At 38.0% G+C, this 16,170-nt stretch overlaps 2 protein-coding genes across 2 annotated transcripts in view; both read right to left on the reverse strand.

Moving 5' to 3' along the window:
* Nucleotides 1-16,170, reverse strand: part of plekhf2 (pleckstrin homology domain containing, family F (with FYVE domain) member 2) — a 218,134-nt gene that overhangs the window by 143,159 nt on the left and 58,805 nt on the right. The window lies entirely within an intron of this gene.
* si:dkey-22o22.2 (neural-cadherin) overlaps nt 8,273-16,170 on the reverse strand; it is a 116,663-nt gene continuing 108,765 nt past the window's right edge. Inside the window, 7 exon segments of the mRNA XM_056257029.1 lie at nt 8,273-9,040; nt 9,834-9,991; nt 10,994-11,247; nt 11,326-11,506; nt 12,479-12,743; nt 12,881-13,047; nt 13,728-13,908. Of these exon segments, the coding sequence (XP_056113004.1) occupies nt 8,573-9,040; nt 9,834-9,991; nt 10,994-11,247; nt 11,326-11,506; nt 12,479-12,743; nt 12,881-13,047; nt 13,728-13,908 (1,674 nt within the window). The 3' untranslated portion in view covers nt 8,273-8,572.

Raw genomic sequence — 16,170 nt, forward strand, 5'->3', positions numbered from 1 at the left:
ATTCATTTATTTCAACTGTATATAGTCTGTAATACCACTGTTATCCAATAGATGGAGCAGCAGCATTATACAAATGCTGAAGGAGTATTGTTCATTCTTAGTTAATGTTAACTAATGTAGTTAACATTAACTAAGAATGAACAATACTCCTTCAGCATTTGTTAATCTTTGTTAATGTTAATTTCAACATTTACAAATACTTTATTAAAATCTTGTTAACATTAGTTAATGCACTGTGAACTAACCTGAACCAAAGAGTATAGAAGAACAAGAGGCGAAACTCCGATGCTTTTCTGGTAACAGCCACTAGGTGGCGCGGCCGCCATTTTGGGGTGAAAATTCCAACTGGAGTTACTGGGCAACAGCACAGATAACAGTTTTTTAGGTAGTTTTTCTTGCATTTTTATGCAACTTTACACATTTACTACTATTATTAGTTACCAACTCCACTAGGCCTGAAATATATTTTGTACGTTTTAATCCCCTGGATCGTGCTACAAACATGATGATCTTAACATGATGCATTGGTGTGTCCGTTATCTGTGTTTTTTTGTTTACATAGGCTTGCTTTAACGGTCATTAATATAAAATAGTACTGCAAAAAAAACAGTTTACTGTAAAGCTATTCTATTGCTGTTATATATTTATTGTCCAACATTTACATTTTAGTACAATTACATTTATTTGCTGAATTCATTTATTTCATTGAACTTATTTTTGTATGTAAGGTTATGTGTACCTCCTGGGAAACGGTCTAACGTTATAACTTTATGAACTTACATCACTTTATTCTTCTTACCTGTCAAACTTAATGTAGAGATTAATATAATTAATTAAATCCTTGAACTTCCCTGTCTCAAGTTATGTGGGGGAAAAGCCTACTAGCAACTTCTTTTTAACGGATATAACGTTAACTGTTGTGAATTAAAATAATCACCTAATTATTTCAACCTAAAAATGACCTCTGCACTGGACTAAATATATATGTATAATATATGACTGCCGAGTCGCTTTCACCCCAAAATGGCGGACGCGTAGGGCTGCTGCTGGGCGCTGGTGTTGCAATGGAACGTTCTATTGGCTTTCACTTCTTGTCAATATACGTTCTTTGCCTGAACTAACAATGAACAGCTGGATTTGTATTAACTAACGTTAACACTAGAAGTGCCAGAATTCCATAACTACTAGAACTGCCACAAGCGGTCATTTTGACCGTTAGATTGCAAACTCTATATCTTTAATGATAAATACCCAATTGAGAGATTAATGCATTTGTTGTATTAGGATATCTTTTAAAAACAAAACAACACCAAACTGTACATTTTAAAAAGTTTAATTATACATTTATAAATAATAATATCAGTAGCCCGTAATTATCGCATAGGGCCTATTCACAACAGAGCTATATTTCCATATCCCTTCAACATAACTCAGAACAAGATAATAACAACTAAAAGTATCTTATTTAGATATTCTTTTGACAGTGAGAGAGACAATGTCACGGTTTATGAATTCGCTGTCTCCTTTCTCGTCTTGTTGTGTGTGTGTGTGCGTGGTCGCTGATCAATGCAGCTTATCAGCACGTGCGCTCTGATCAACGCGCCAGCTGCAACTGATCAGCGATTCGACCCTTTTCAGTGTTACTGTTCTCGCCTAGTCTTTGGGTGTTTCTCAAAACCAAGAATGCAAAGAACGGACTTGTGTTCTTGGGGAGAACGCTCTTGCTAGTTGTTCTTGGAAGAATTAACTCACAAGCTAACGAGCACACAGAACGCTGCTGACAGTTTGAGACGATGTGTTCTTGCTGGTATTGCGCAATAATACCCCCGCACAGACACCGTCTGCAGTACCCAAACATAACGAGAATTATTGACGATAACAGCCAGGCTGCAATGGTCTCTTGACTGTGGGGAAAAACGAGTCTGTGAGCAAACTGGCCGGTTGGCTCGATAGCTAACGTTACACCCGCCGGCGCTTATGGAGATTCTCACTTCCGAAAACGTTTGAGCACATTTTCGATTAGCCATACATTTTCGTAAAAATGCCAATATTTGAAATCTACACAGTTGATTTCTCGCATCAAATGTTCTCAGAAGTGAATTTAGTGATGAAATAGTGTACGTAATTGTAGAAAAACGAAATACTGTATTGACCTGCCTCTCCTTCCTCGAATGCCGAATTGAATGCTGGGATATTTCTGCCGTCAAGTCAACACAAGTTACCAACCGATGCATCCTTGGTAAAATGGGCGTGTCAAGAACACATCCGGGATTTTTAACTGACTGTTCTTGCCAAAATGCAAACTTGTGTATTGGGACAGTACTTGGGCCACAAAAGATGACGTTTCACAAGAACACAAGGACACAAGTACAGACAAGAACACAGATTGAGAAAGGCCCTTTGTCAGATCGTTGTGGATTTTTCCTGCGTGTTTGTTCCCTGCCTGTATACGTTTTCCGTGTGTCATCCCGTGTTCAGCACTCCTGGTTCAGCACTCACTCCAGCGTCCCTGTGCTGCCAAGGGCTTCATACCAGACATTTGCACACCTTAACTCTCCCAGCATCTGACCAGCTCTCAATAAACATATCTGTCATTTTGCAAATGAATCTTCTGATTTTTTCCTAATAGACAAAGGTCAACCGCGAGAAATGTAACAAAAGAATACCGCGAAATTCAGTGCGGTCAATATGACCGTCTATGGCCGAAATAGGTAAATATGTTCATTTGTTTGTTTGCCTTATGTGTAATTTATATTAAAAACATTTTAAATGAAAATACAGACACTTTTAGGAAAAGTCAGGTACCAGCAGGATTTTTTTTTTTTTTCAACAAAGTTATTGCAGATATAAAATTCAAAACGGTCAAAATGACCGTCGTGGCCATTCTAGTGTTAACAAAGATGAACAAAAACAGTAACAAATGTATTGCTCATGGTTAGTTCATGTTAATTAATACATTAACTAATGTTTAATAAATGAACCTTATTGTAAAGTGTTACCGACATTTTTAATCTTTTTTATCAGCTTTCAGCATTGGCTAACAAACAAACGCTTAAAGCAATTTTTTTATTAGTTTTAATATAGTTTTATATTATTACATCACAAAGAAATATGTGAAATGCATGCTTATACACCATTAAAAGAGATTTTCACAATAACATATCCCATGTGTGTGTGTGTGTGTGTGTAAGCATATGTCTACATATGAATGCAAAAGCACTTGTGAAAACACTTTATTAATAAGTACAGTGGCCAGCAGAGGGCAGTAGAAGACCACTTATTGGCTCACTTTCATTTTGACACACTTGATTTTCACCAGTAAATCACAGCACTAAAGCAAACCAGTTTTTCCATGTTAACTATTATAACACAATCATTTTTTGTCAGAGTTTATCACTTCATTTTTATTGGCCCTTCACCTCAATGCAGCAATGTGGTAAATCATGGTAAATCACGATAGAAACATGGTAAATCATAGTAAAAAATACTATTACATGGTGGATCATGGCAAATCATGCTAGCAATGTGATGAATCATGGTAAATCATGCTACAATCCTGGTAAATCATTCTAGAATGTGGTATATCATGGTAAATCATCCTATAACATGGTAAATGATGGTAAACCTTGGTAAATCATGCTAGATTCATGGTAAATCATACTGGAACATGGTAGATCATGAAAAATCACACTAAATTTGGTATATCATGGTAAATCATGCTAAAACATGGTCTATTCCATCTATGATGTCAATGGTTAAATGCTTGCTACATAAAACTTAATGTCTTTTGATGCTTTTGTGCTTAACGGCCTTAAAGGCCTTAACTGCTTGAACACCGCTAAATGCTGCTTGCAGCTTTAATTTTCTCTATAATGCCATTCAGTGTGCAATATGTGTGTGTGTAGACTGTATATTTTTCACAAAACACTTTACCTTAAAGGTGCTATCAGCGATTTCAGGCCCAAAAAAGGCCGAAACATAAATTATCACATTCATCTCATTTTTCCTAGGGGGAAATCACCGACAGGGTGTTGTGAGGTTTTGCTCCGACTTCGCGTGCAGCCGTGCACGAGTGCAAAACCTCACAACACTGTCGGTGATTGGTTGGAACCAGTGATGCGCGGGTCAATGTATAAACAAACCGCACCCGACCGACGTTTTCAACTAACCTGCCCGCAACTCGGACCGCAAAAAAAAGAAAAGAAAATATTGTACCCAACCCGCTTCCTGACCCGCATTTTTTAAAAGTAGTAAATGCTCACCGTAGCGTCATTGGGCCATAGACGTATAGGAACTTGGGGTGCGGAGGAGTGTGGCCGCTTTTGGAAAAGTGTGAAAGCCCTTAGGAGCGCAAACTGTTCTTTTTCTGAATGCTGTATGATATAGCCTAGTGTTATGTAATAAAGGCTTGATTTATTCATTTATTTCGTTTCATTTTCTTAACAATTAAGATGCTGCATGTGTTTATCCAGTCTAATCTAAGTGTGCGTCTCTCCCCCGACTTTCCCAACAAAAATCCCGCCCCCTCTCAGAAAATACACTGACATTACTGAGCTAAATGCTTTTAAAAGTAGCCTATTAAAATGGTACAATGGCATTGCTCAGTTCAACGTGTTGGGAAATCGGGCATTTTACGTCAGCATTTATTCAAAAGTTAATAATGCTCAACATTCGAAAAGGTAAATAAGGATTTCCCACTTGTATTAGTAGGCAGCTCGTGCGTCATCTTCGCGCCAGTTATTCAGTCAATAAAGTATAAGTTAGGCCTATGTATTTCATAGAAAATTGTGTCAAGTAGGCCTACTATATAAATTACAAAGGTTTAATTGGCATTTATATTTTTTATATTTCAAACGACCCGACCGACCGCGACCCGAATATCATTAAAAATATTTTTGGATGACTCGTAACCGCGGGTGACCGTAGGCACCCGCTCATTTTGGATCAACCCGCGCATCACTGGTTGGAACACTGTTTGTTTAGGTTTTGGTGGTTGGTGAAACCCATTGTTTTTGAGTGCAGATCTCAGAGCCTAGACGCGGTTTTTGGACGGCATGCTAATGGGGCGGGCAGCTACCGGATCGCTAGGAAAAATTAGATGAATGTGATCATTTATGTTTCGGCCTTTTTTGGGCCTGAAATCGCTGATAGCACCTTTAATGCCGTTTTTAAGAGGAGCAGCGCCACTTCTTCTCCTGTGTTCAAAACTCATTCACTTCTTGGAGGAAGCGCGGTCTACAGGGTGTCACGTGATTTTCGTGCATCTAACCTGGACATTGCCATTGCCAACATCAGACCGAAAATATGGCAAAATCTTTTACTATGGTGATTTTTCTTAAGTATTTAAGTATTTGAAATACTCAAATACACTCCCTCAAAATATTTTGTTACAAACTACATTTTATTTTTTCCACACCTGCAAAATACAAATTACAAAATACACTAAAGTAATTAAATACGTATTTAAAATACATTTAATTGAAATACTGCCCATGTCTGCTGCCAAATATGCGGTTGGTCTTGCATTCTACAAGACCCCTGAACGTGTCCTGTGGGATCTGGCACCGAAACATTAGCAGCAGATCCTTCATGTCCACGGTGGAGCAGCAATGGATTAGATTTGTTCATCAAGTACATCCCACATGTTCAATCAGATCCACACCTTGAACTCTTCATCATGTTCCTCATATCAATCCTGAACAATGTGTGCAGTGTGGCAGGGAGAATTATCCTTAAGAGTCCACCGCCATCAGGCAATACCCATTATCACAAAGTGGTGTACCTGGTCTGCAACAATCTTTATGTAGGTGGCACGTGTCAAATAGATTTCACTGCTCAAAGGTCCAGTTCGGACGCCCGTGTGCCCATGTAGGTGCTTTCAACCGTGGACAGGGGTCATCATGGGCACTCTGATTGGTCTGTGTCTACGCAGTCCAATGTGCAGCAGTGGTGTGACACATTCCTCTCATTACCATCATTCAAATTGTGTGCGACTTGTGCCACACTAGAGCTTCTGTTGGCTTGGACCAGCCTCTGTTGCCCTTGTGCATCAATGAGCCTTTGGCGTTTAACAGCCTGTCACTGGCGTGTGGTTTGTCCCTCTTTGGATCACGGTTGGTACATTCTCAGCACTGCTGATCGGGAGTAACACACAATCCTTACCGTTTCAAAGATTCTCTGTCCCAGTCGCCTTGCCATAACAATTAGGCCTTTGTCTAAGTTGCTCAGGTGTTTATTCCTGCAACATGTTTTCTACAAAAAAAATGATTGTTCGCTTACCGTCTAATCTACCCAGACCTTGACATGTGAAATTGTTAGGAGATAATCAATGAAATTGGCTTCACTGAGTGGCCATAATGTTTAGGCTCGTGTATAGACAAATATTCGTGACAAAGTGGGGAAATTATATTATTGTGCCACAGTGAGGAAAACCGTCAAGGAACAAGAACAGGCAGAAATGAATAGAGATTACAAGGCAACTGCAAATAATTAAGTAAAACCAATCAGCCTGTTATTACTGTAAGTCACCACAGGGTGGCAGTACAACATCAAGAATATCACTGACATTGAGGCGTGAAATGTTGGACGGGGAAGCGAAAATAACCACTCTCTCACAGTTGCTCAAGGAAAACATTTCATTTATTAAAATTCATATACAAAAAGGAAAAAATTAAGTCCCTAGAAAAAGTATTTCTGTATATACATTATTTACATGGTACAATGAGCAGCACTGGTCTGTGATGGGCTGAAAGGAACATTTCAAGTCAACTATAAGCCATTGTGGCAATGACCTCGCTCTTGTTCGACGGTTTACAGGAGGCATGAAGTGACGTTGCCTTGGCCACTGACCTTTTATTGGAAAGGGCCATGTGTGAGATTCAACTCAATTTATGTCTCTGTATAGGTTTTGCTGAGCATTTTATAGAGGGCTAACCTAACTGATAAACCAATCTTATGGCTCATTGTTCTTACAAAATGCAGCCTGCACATTTTAGCCGATTAATATTTGTGTTTTCACAACAATAAAAATAGAACTATACAGATCCTTTGTAAGTATATTGCAATTGAAAATATTTATAAGCTTTTAGTGATTGTATTTGCGCTGCGTCTGGCCACATTTGAACTATTAAAACAGACTTTGACACAGTGGAGCCTCGACTCGGCTACTCAGTACACGATACATTCATCTGGTGTTATGACACAGACGATAGTGTCGCCACGTTTCAGCACACCAGCAAATGAAATGATTGGCATCACACACTACGTCTCTCATATATGAAAAAGACAGATCAAACCTACACAATGAATATTCATGGCAGAAAGCAGATTTATACCGCCACTGACCGAAAGTAATGTAACGTATGCACTCTTCGCGTGAGTGGATTTGTGATTCATTGGCACATCAGTCACCTATGAAGTCTTTCGGTGTCTTCATGACCCTCTTTTGGCAAATTTATGTTTCAGAGTTAAAATTCAGAAGTGGGCGTCCATCAAAAGTGCAGCTGGGTCCATTAAAACAAGAGTGTTTTGGTCAAGTGCAGATTTTTAAAACGATCAGTAAAACTGCTGGGAATAATGCTGCGCTCCATTCAAAGGCGGATGTGGGATCCCAAATAGCCGTGTTCTGTTGTCTCTTTCTATTACTTTTCTAGTAATTTATGATAACTTTATTTTTAATTATATTATTTATTTGAGTTAATTATAACCTTTTTCTTATTGTTCTAACTTTTTATTTTATTTTCCAGACATGAAAATGTTTAAAATTCTTATATTTATAGGTTTTCCAGTACCATGAACCCTGTTCAAGTGAAGGTTTTGGGTCAGTAAGATTTTTTGTTGTTGTTGTTGTTGAAAGAAATTAATAATTTTATTCAGCGAGAATGCATTAAATTGATAAGTACAGTACAGACGTTTCTAAAAAATATATATAAAAATTAACTTTCTTTTCATTAAAAAATCGTGAAAACTAATCTTTACCATCACAGGAATAAATCACATATTAAAATACGTTAAAATGTTAAAACAGTTATTTTAAATTGTAATAAAATTTCACAATATTACTGTTTTTTTAATAAAAGAAATGCAACCTTGGTGAGACTTCATTCAAAACCATAAAAAAATCGTACCGACCCTAAACTTTGAGCGGTGGTGTGTGTATTCACATTTTTGGCGAAATCAAAGTTCTTCACGACCTTCTTAAAAGTAAATCTGACAGAAATAAAGCTAGAAATGGAACGCAGCATTAGTCACGTGTGTTCGCTACAAAACACTGGATGAGACCGTATACCATGTTCATCATGGTGAAGTCCTGATGATTCACTGGCTTTGTTCCCTATCAGAGCAAAAAATAAATACGGTACATTTAATATTTCACTCAATAAATAAAACAAATCAGTCCTCCAACCTCAGATGCTCCTCACTCTTAAAGCTGTGTGACTGCATCACAAATGAACAGAAACCATTTCTTAGGACAAGTTTTTTGTAGCGTTCAAACTGGAACCATATAAAGGCTATAAAACACTAACACAGAAACAAACGCTGGGCTTGAAGTGTTCGGGTCGTCCGATTCCTGTCACTGTTCCTGGCTTTGGCTTTGCACCGTGTCCATGTAGGGGACGGCCAGCTCGGGTCTGCGATAAAGCTCGCTCAGGCCTTGGAACTTGGAGCCCCAGTGCTGCAGGGAGTCGTAGCTGAAGCCCTCCTCTGAGATGGCGGACCCCAGAGAGCTGAGGCTGCCCGCGCAGGAGCCCGTTCCCTCGATGGAGTACACGTGGTAGGTGTCCATGGGGAACGCCAGGCTGTCGTTGTCGGCCTCCCAGATGATGCGCGACACGTAGCTCTTGAAGTCCATGGCGCAGTGACCGCCGCAGCTGGCGTTGTGGTGGTAGGGAAGGGTGGCTCCGTTGGTGATGTTTCCACAGGGGTGGACCTCCTCCTGAGAGCCCTGGGACGACTTGATGAGGGGGGCGGTGGTGCAGGAGGAGGACTGGGACAAGCTGGAACACAGCGGCCTCTTCAGCTCGGTGATGTCATAGGCATTCTGTTGGGCACATAGGCGACAGTTTTAATTCTGGAAAAACGCAATAGAATGACATTTTATTTGGCCAAAATCTAAATATAAACACACTAACATTCAACAGTTCGGGGTGGTAAGACGTTATGTTTAAAAAATAAATAATAATTAGCTCAATCAAAAAATATAGTAAAATTTGAAGATTAATTAATATTTTTATAATTTCAAATAACCGTTTTCTATTTTAATATATTTTTTAATGTAATTAATTCCTGTGATGGAAAAGCATCATAACTCTAGTGTCTTCAGTTCCACATGATCCTTCAGAAATCATTCTAATATGATGATTTGCTGCTCAAGAAATATTTCTCATTATAATCAATGTTGAAAATGGTTGTGCTGTGTAAGATTCTTTGATGAATAGAACGTTCAAAAGAACAGCATTTATTTGAAAAGAGCAAAGCAAAGAATGTTGATCAAGAAACATTTGCTAAGTTCGGAATAGCATACTAATATACTGTACACACACACACACACACACACATATATATATATAGCAGTATGCAGTATGTATACTGTGTGTGAATGTTCTGTATAACAACATTTAACATCTCATTATTTAAATGGCCTGTCAGTTAAGACTTGAAATGCAAAATAATGGTATTTTTTTCCGCAGATGGAACTGGATGCCACGCTCTAATTAAACCATTTTAATGGATGCCATTGCAGTGTTGATGCTGATGGAGGTCATTCCCCTGACCTGAGTTTAACTGAAAGTAAATCAATACCTCCCCCCGGCTGGCCTGTGTTAATGGAATACCTGGTCCTGCTCTCCTCCTCCCTCCTCGTTGTAGTTGAGGATGTTCTCCCGGATGTCCTCCCAGCTCTCGTGCTCCGCTGGGATGTGGTACACACCTCGCTTGCGGAACTTATTCCGACTGCCCTTCTGATTCCATACGGTCACTGCCACGAGCACGGCTGCAGAGGGAAGAGAGAGAGATTAAAACAAGAATGATGTATCCAGTTATTAAAAAATATTATTTATTATTATTATATATTAAATATATATTATATTATATTATTTAAAATATATAATAACAGATATAACAGAAAACAGTATTTATTCTGTTTTATATTGTAATATTATTTCATAATATAACTGTTTTTCTGTACTTTTGATCGAATAAACACAGACACGGTGAGCATAAGAGATGTCTTTCAAAAGCATGAACGATAGTGGAATGATAGTGTAATTTAATATGAAACATTTCAAATCAATAAATGATATTTAAATGATGTCATTCACAGGTTTAAATTAGATTTTGGTTCCCACTTTTTTTGATTCAGAGGCAGAGCACGTTATCACATTCTGACGAAAGATTGATTTCTTTTGAAAAATGTGCACCTGATTAAAATCAATCTCAATAAGACTAAAAATGTGTATTGAACTAAACAGGGTCAGTTTTGATTTCATGTTGACTTCTAAGTGCAAAAGTTTGACTGCAGGCTTCAGCTCTCACCAGCTCATGCCATCTAGCCAGTTCACAGAAGGCAAGACTCCTCTTTTCAATTAAAGGCAGATCAATATGAAAATAACCCACCATTTTCTGCCAAATTTATTTGAAGCCCGACCAATCCCATCACATTTTTGCCTCAGTTGATGAGTGATTTCTTCCTGCCTGCATGCGGTAATGCTTTAAAAAAAAAGGATTTGTGTGTGTGCGCTTGCGATGTGTCTGATGGGTGTCAGAGCTGGCAGAGAGGCCTGGAGGGCACTGCCAGCCTGTCACGTCATTGTTGTACCTGTCTGAGGCACGCGCGCACACACACACACACACACACGCCTGGCCTGCCGACAGCATTCTTAATACGCTGACACAAACTGAGAGGGTCGCATCATGGTTCCACAATGATAACGGACATTCACCGCAACACATTATGACAATATATGGGCGTGTGTGAGGATATCCTGATAGTTACCGAAAAAGACGAGCAGACACATGCTGATGGCTAGGATGGAGCTCGGACCGAGCGGGGCGAGACGAAGGGCTTTGATTTGGCCGATCTCACACCATTGGCCCCTGAAGCCCTCTGGACAGCGGCACTGGTAGCTCTTGGTGGAGTCAGCCAGGCAGGTGCCACCGTTACGACATGTGGTGGAGCCGCAGGGGGAGGGGGCGCAATGCAAAAGACCTGTGACCTCATCCACCACTGCAACCTGATTGGCTGGACACCTGGAGAGAGAGAGAGTGGACGTTGAAATAAAGAAAGAGGATTTTGACAGTTTAAAGCACGTGAGAGAGAGTGTTCACCTGCACTCGTGTTTCCTCCACAGGTCTGTGCAGAACAGTGGACTCAGGCAGGGTTTGGCACTGCAGGCGTCAGAGTGGCAGCCGGGCACGACTCCATGCCGCTCCAGTACAGTACTGAACTCTGTGCCCTGACCATCCAGTGGCAGAGAGTGACCGTTCAGCCTTACATCACGCATACAGCCTGTACAGAAGAAACAGGGTGTAACTTTGTCACTGTAACTTCTTTTAACAAAGCTACGGTTTATATTTGTTACTATTAATGTTAACTATTTATATATAGGTGCACTTTTTTTTTTTACTAGGCGATATAATGGCTCTCTTGGAGTATATAATGACTGTAATTTTTAATTGGGGTTATGATTGCCTTTAGATTGCAATTATGACTGCGCGACTGAATTATCTCACTCATTACACAGTTACTGACCAAATAAATCTAAAATATTGTAAATATGTATTAAAATATATATTAAAATACTATATTATAGTTTAAAGTACCTTTTGAAAGTGTGGGGTCAGTAAGATTTATTTTATGAGTTTTAAGAGTAAACTAAGAGTAAGAAGTCTTTTATGCTCACAAAGGCTGCATTTATTTCAGCAAAATACAGTAAAATAGCAATATGAGATATTTTTACCATTTAAAATAACTGTTTTCTATATTAATATATTTAAAAATGTAATTTATTCCTGTAATAATAAATTAATCCAGTCTTCAGTGTTGAAAACATTTTTTGTGGAATCTGTGATACATTTCTTCCCCAGGATTTTTGGATGAATAAAAAAAGAATTAAACAAAAGAATCATTTATTTTAAAAATAAATATTGTGTAACATTATAAATGTATTTACTGTCTAATTTCTTAAAATCAGCATCTTACTGATCTAAAACATTTGAACAGTAGTGTATTTATAATATATATATTGCACAGTGTCAGATATTGTCTGCCTTTTTATACCAAAAATATTTGACCACAGAATGCTGAGACTGACCAATCAGAATCAAGCATTCCAGAAAGTAGTCGAGTATAAAGCTTTAATTATAAAAAGCATGAATGATACAAACAAATTCATTCTCATCGGAGATAAACAAAGCAAAATAGAGAAATGTATTGGTTTGAGTTACAGCAATGAGGAAGAAAGGGGAAGAGAAAACCCACCCTGAAAGTCTCCCTGCGTGTTTGGAGTGGCGCTGTTTCCCAGAAACACACTGGAGGGGTGAACTATTATTTCCTTCTTCTGACCCAGGACCCCCGTGACCTCTCGTGAACCCCCGCCCTGCTCCAGTCGCAGGGTAAAGATGTTGTCATGGCGATGAAGGCTGACCAAGACCCACTGGCCGTGGTTCACACGCTGGCCTGTTAGTTTGAGATGGTGAGTGCCGTCCCCAAGGTTAACACGAACAGTGAGGTACCCATCTACTATCTGAGAGACAAAAAGATGACACAGTGTTAAAGTTTTAATGCATATTCACTCACCCCAAAAAGTATTCGGACACTTAAGGGATGCTTTAAACGAATGTTATTGCATTAGATGTTATTGCATTGGTGTGTATCACTCACCTCCAGGATAATAAACTCATTGGTGTCCCGTGAAGCCATGCTGAGCAGACTGCCCATGGAAGAGCGTGTTCTCAGCAGAAGGTGAGCTTGGGTCCTGCGTGGACTTCCTAACCCTCTCAGCTGGTACCTCAACACACTGTCCTTCTCAAATGACCACTCAGGAAGTGCTATAACATACACAAAGCATAGAAGAAATCAGAAAGATATTTGATGTTTAATATGGAGCTAATTTTGGGATCAGTAAGATTTTTTTTAATTAATACTTTTATTCAAAAAAGGATTCATTAAAGTGACAGTAAAGACATTTATAATGTTACAAAATATTTATTTTTCAAATAAATTCTGCTATTTGAACATTCTAAGTATCCTGGAAACAAAATGTATCATGGTTTCTACAAAAATATTCAGCAGCACAACTGTTTTCAACATTGATGATAATCATAAATATTTCTTGAGAAGCAAATCAGCATATTAAAATTATTTCTGAAGGATCATGTGACACTGAAGACTGGTGTAATGATGCTGAAAATTCAGCTTTGACTTAATAAATTACATTTTAAAATAGAAAAGAGTTATTTTAAATTGTAATAATGTTTCACAATATTACTGTTTTTAATGTATTTTTTTTTATCAATAAATGCAGCCTTGGTGACAAATGGTGAGCACTAGGGACTTCTTTTCTTTTTGTTTTACCTACCCCTAACTTTTGAACGATAGTGTATGGACCAGGATTTTGGGCCAATTAAATGTCTTGCTGCACATTACTTTATATGAGTGTTGAATTATTGTATAACAGTCACTGTCATCAAATATAGCCCATGAAGTGATATATATTGTGTTGGCTTGCCTTTGTCACACTTGTGGCCGCTGTATCCAGGATGGCAATCACAGCTGAAGGAGCCCCATTCCCCCAAGCATTTCCCATGAACCCCACAGGAGGGTCCTCCAGCAGTCAGACACACACCATCCGTTAGGGCACATCCTGGGGCACTGTTCTCGCTCTCTGCTGGACTGCTGAGGTCGTACACCTGACAGAAAACAGACACACGCAAACACAGAAAGGCCTGAGTCAGCACAATGCTGAACCTCATTGATCCGTATCGACTCGCTGTCAGAAAGTGGCTCAGGTGAACGTCTGTTCCAACCAAACAAAAGATTGTGGACTGGAACCCGAAACACATTCGGTCTGGATTTCAGCCATGAAAAGAAAAAATGTTTAACACTTACAGAATCCAAATATACTCATAAAGCTTCATTCACAAAACATGAGTATAATGAATTTCTGTGCTAATTTACATACAGTAGTGCATATTGTGACAAACAGTGCTTTTTACAAATTATTTGCTGCAGAATTCCTATTGTTTGTTTTATGAATGAGGGCCAAATGTCAATAATAGAGAGCATTCCGTAATCATTTTTAAAATAGAAGTATCTACACTGTTCTAATTTACAAATTATCCATCCAAATAGTATTGGTGCATACCAGATCAACCAAAAATAGTATGCTGAAAATAGAAAGCCAAACATGCCCAATTTTTGTTTTTTTGAAATGTGCATTTCTGCATGAGTTTTTGGGTAGTATTTCCTACAGTGATTAATGAAAGAAAAGGAGTTTGTAATAATTTATTTTTTAACTTTTTCATTTGAGGAAAAATGCAATGAATGTGAGGTCAGTGAGGATGACCCTTCCACAGTAGTTAAGCAGGCAACTCATTTTAAATATGAATGTATTTTAAAGGCAAAGGCATTTGCAAACAATGCATAACTATGTACTTTCCCATTTCCAGTGAAGTACAAACGTTTATTGCGTAGTGCAAGTATGCAAACTAGGATGCAATCTTTTTTTTTTTTTTTAAGTTATATTTTGCTTCAGCCAAAACTCCCCCCAGAAAGCTAAGTTATATATACTATACTACAGTGGCGTGCACAGACCTCCTCAGGGGCAGGGGCGGAGGGACCAAAAAGGGCACTCATTTTTTTTTAAATTTAATTTAACAGTACCTGCATTTTTATTCTCTCTATTCAGCCAACTTGTGAGAGGGATGCTTCCTTTGGCTGCATCAGAGAGTTCCTTGATTTTTTTATTTTTTTATTCTTTCTTTCCTTGGCATTCTAAGAAAATATGTTTTTACAATTATTAGAATGCATAACACATCAAATGAAAATAGGGAAATGATGATAATATTACTAAATATTATGTACTTTACCAAACAAAACAGTGAGAATCAAGAAGGTAAAATTAATAATTTTATAGAAAATTAATTTTTAGTTTTGTTGATGTTGTAAATTTAATGTATATATTATATGTATGAAAGACAGTGTTAGCTATCATGAATCAGTAACACTTTACAATAAGGTTTCATTAGTTAAATTAGTTAGCATTAGCTAATAATGAACTGCACTTCTACAGCATTTATTAATCTTAGTTAATATTAATTTCAGCATTTACTAAAACATTAAAATCAAGTTGTATTTGTTATCATTAGTTAATGCACTGACTGTGACATAAGATGAATAAACAATTAAAAGTTGTATTATTAACTAAGATATACAGTAACAAATGTGTTGCTCATGGTTAGTTCATGCTAGTTCATACATGAGTAATGAACAAATGAACCTTATTGTAAAGCGTTACTATGAAATCAAAGATATAAGTTCCTTACAATTTAGAGTTGGACATTGACTTAAGATTTCATTTAACTAGATGTATTTCCCCTTGCACTTTTATTCTTGAATCTTGGATAAAAACGAATGACATTGTCACTCAGAATGCGTCTGAAATCGAGTTATACTTTTATTATAGTTAAGAATAACTCGCATGCTGCCGCAACTTTTAGAGTAGCATGGTGATGATCGTAGGATAAATGTCATTTTCCGTATTAGCTTTAACGTTACCTGCTGCTCGATTGAAGACTCGGGCGAACTGCTGAATAGTGCGTACCAGAACCGTTAAATGCGTACGAGGCGCTGCAAAGGAAACTCCCCCTACCACTTCTCCGCCAATTTAAAAAAAAAAATATAATATTTGTTTGTATTATTATTGTTAGTGGCAAGGGTGTGTAAGTGTATTGTTATTTATTATAATATTTATAATAATCATTATTATTTACAATTATCCGAAAAGGGCACAATGCATTTTGAGACAAAAGGGCTTTTGTCTCAAAAACCGGGTCCCCCCCCCCCCCCCCCCCCTGTGCACGCCACTGCTATCCTATATACTATACTATATACTATACTATATACTATACTATACTATACTATACTATACTATACTATACTATAAGCAAAGC

The sequence above is a fragment of the Rhinichthys klamathensis genome, unplaced genomic scaffold (genome assembly GCF_029890125.1).
Source record: "Rhinichthys klamathensis goyatoka isolate OS25496 unplaced genomic scaffold, OSU_Roscu_1.1 h1tg000006l_1, whole genome shotgun sequence".
Taxonomy (NCBI): domain Eukaryota; kingdom Metazoa; phylum Chordata; class Actinopteri; order Cypriniformes; family Leuciscidae; genus Rhinichthys; species Rhinichthys klamathensis.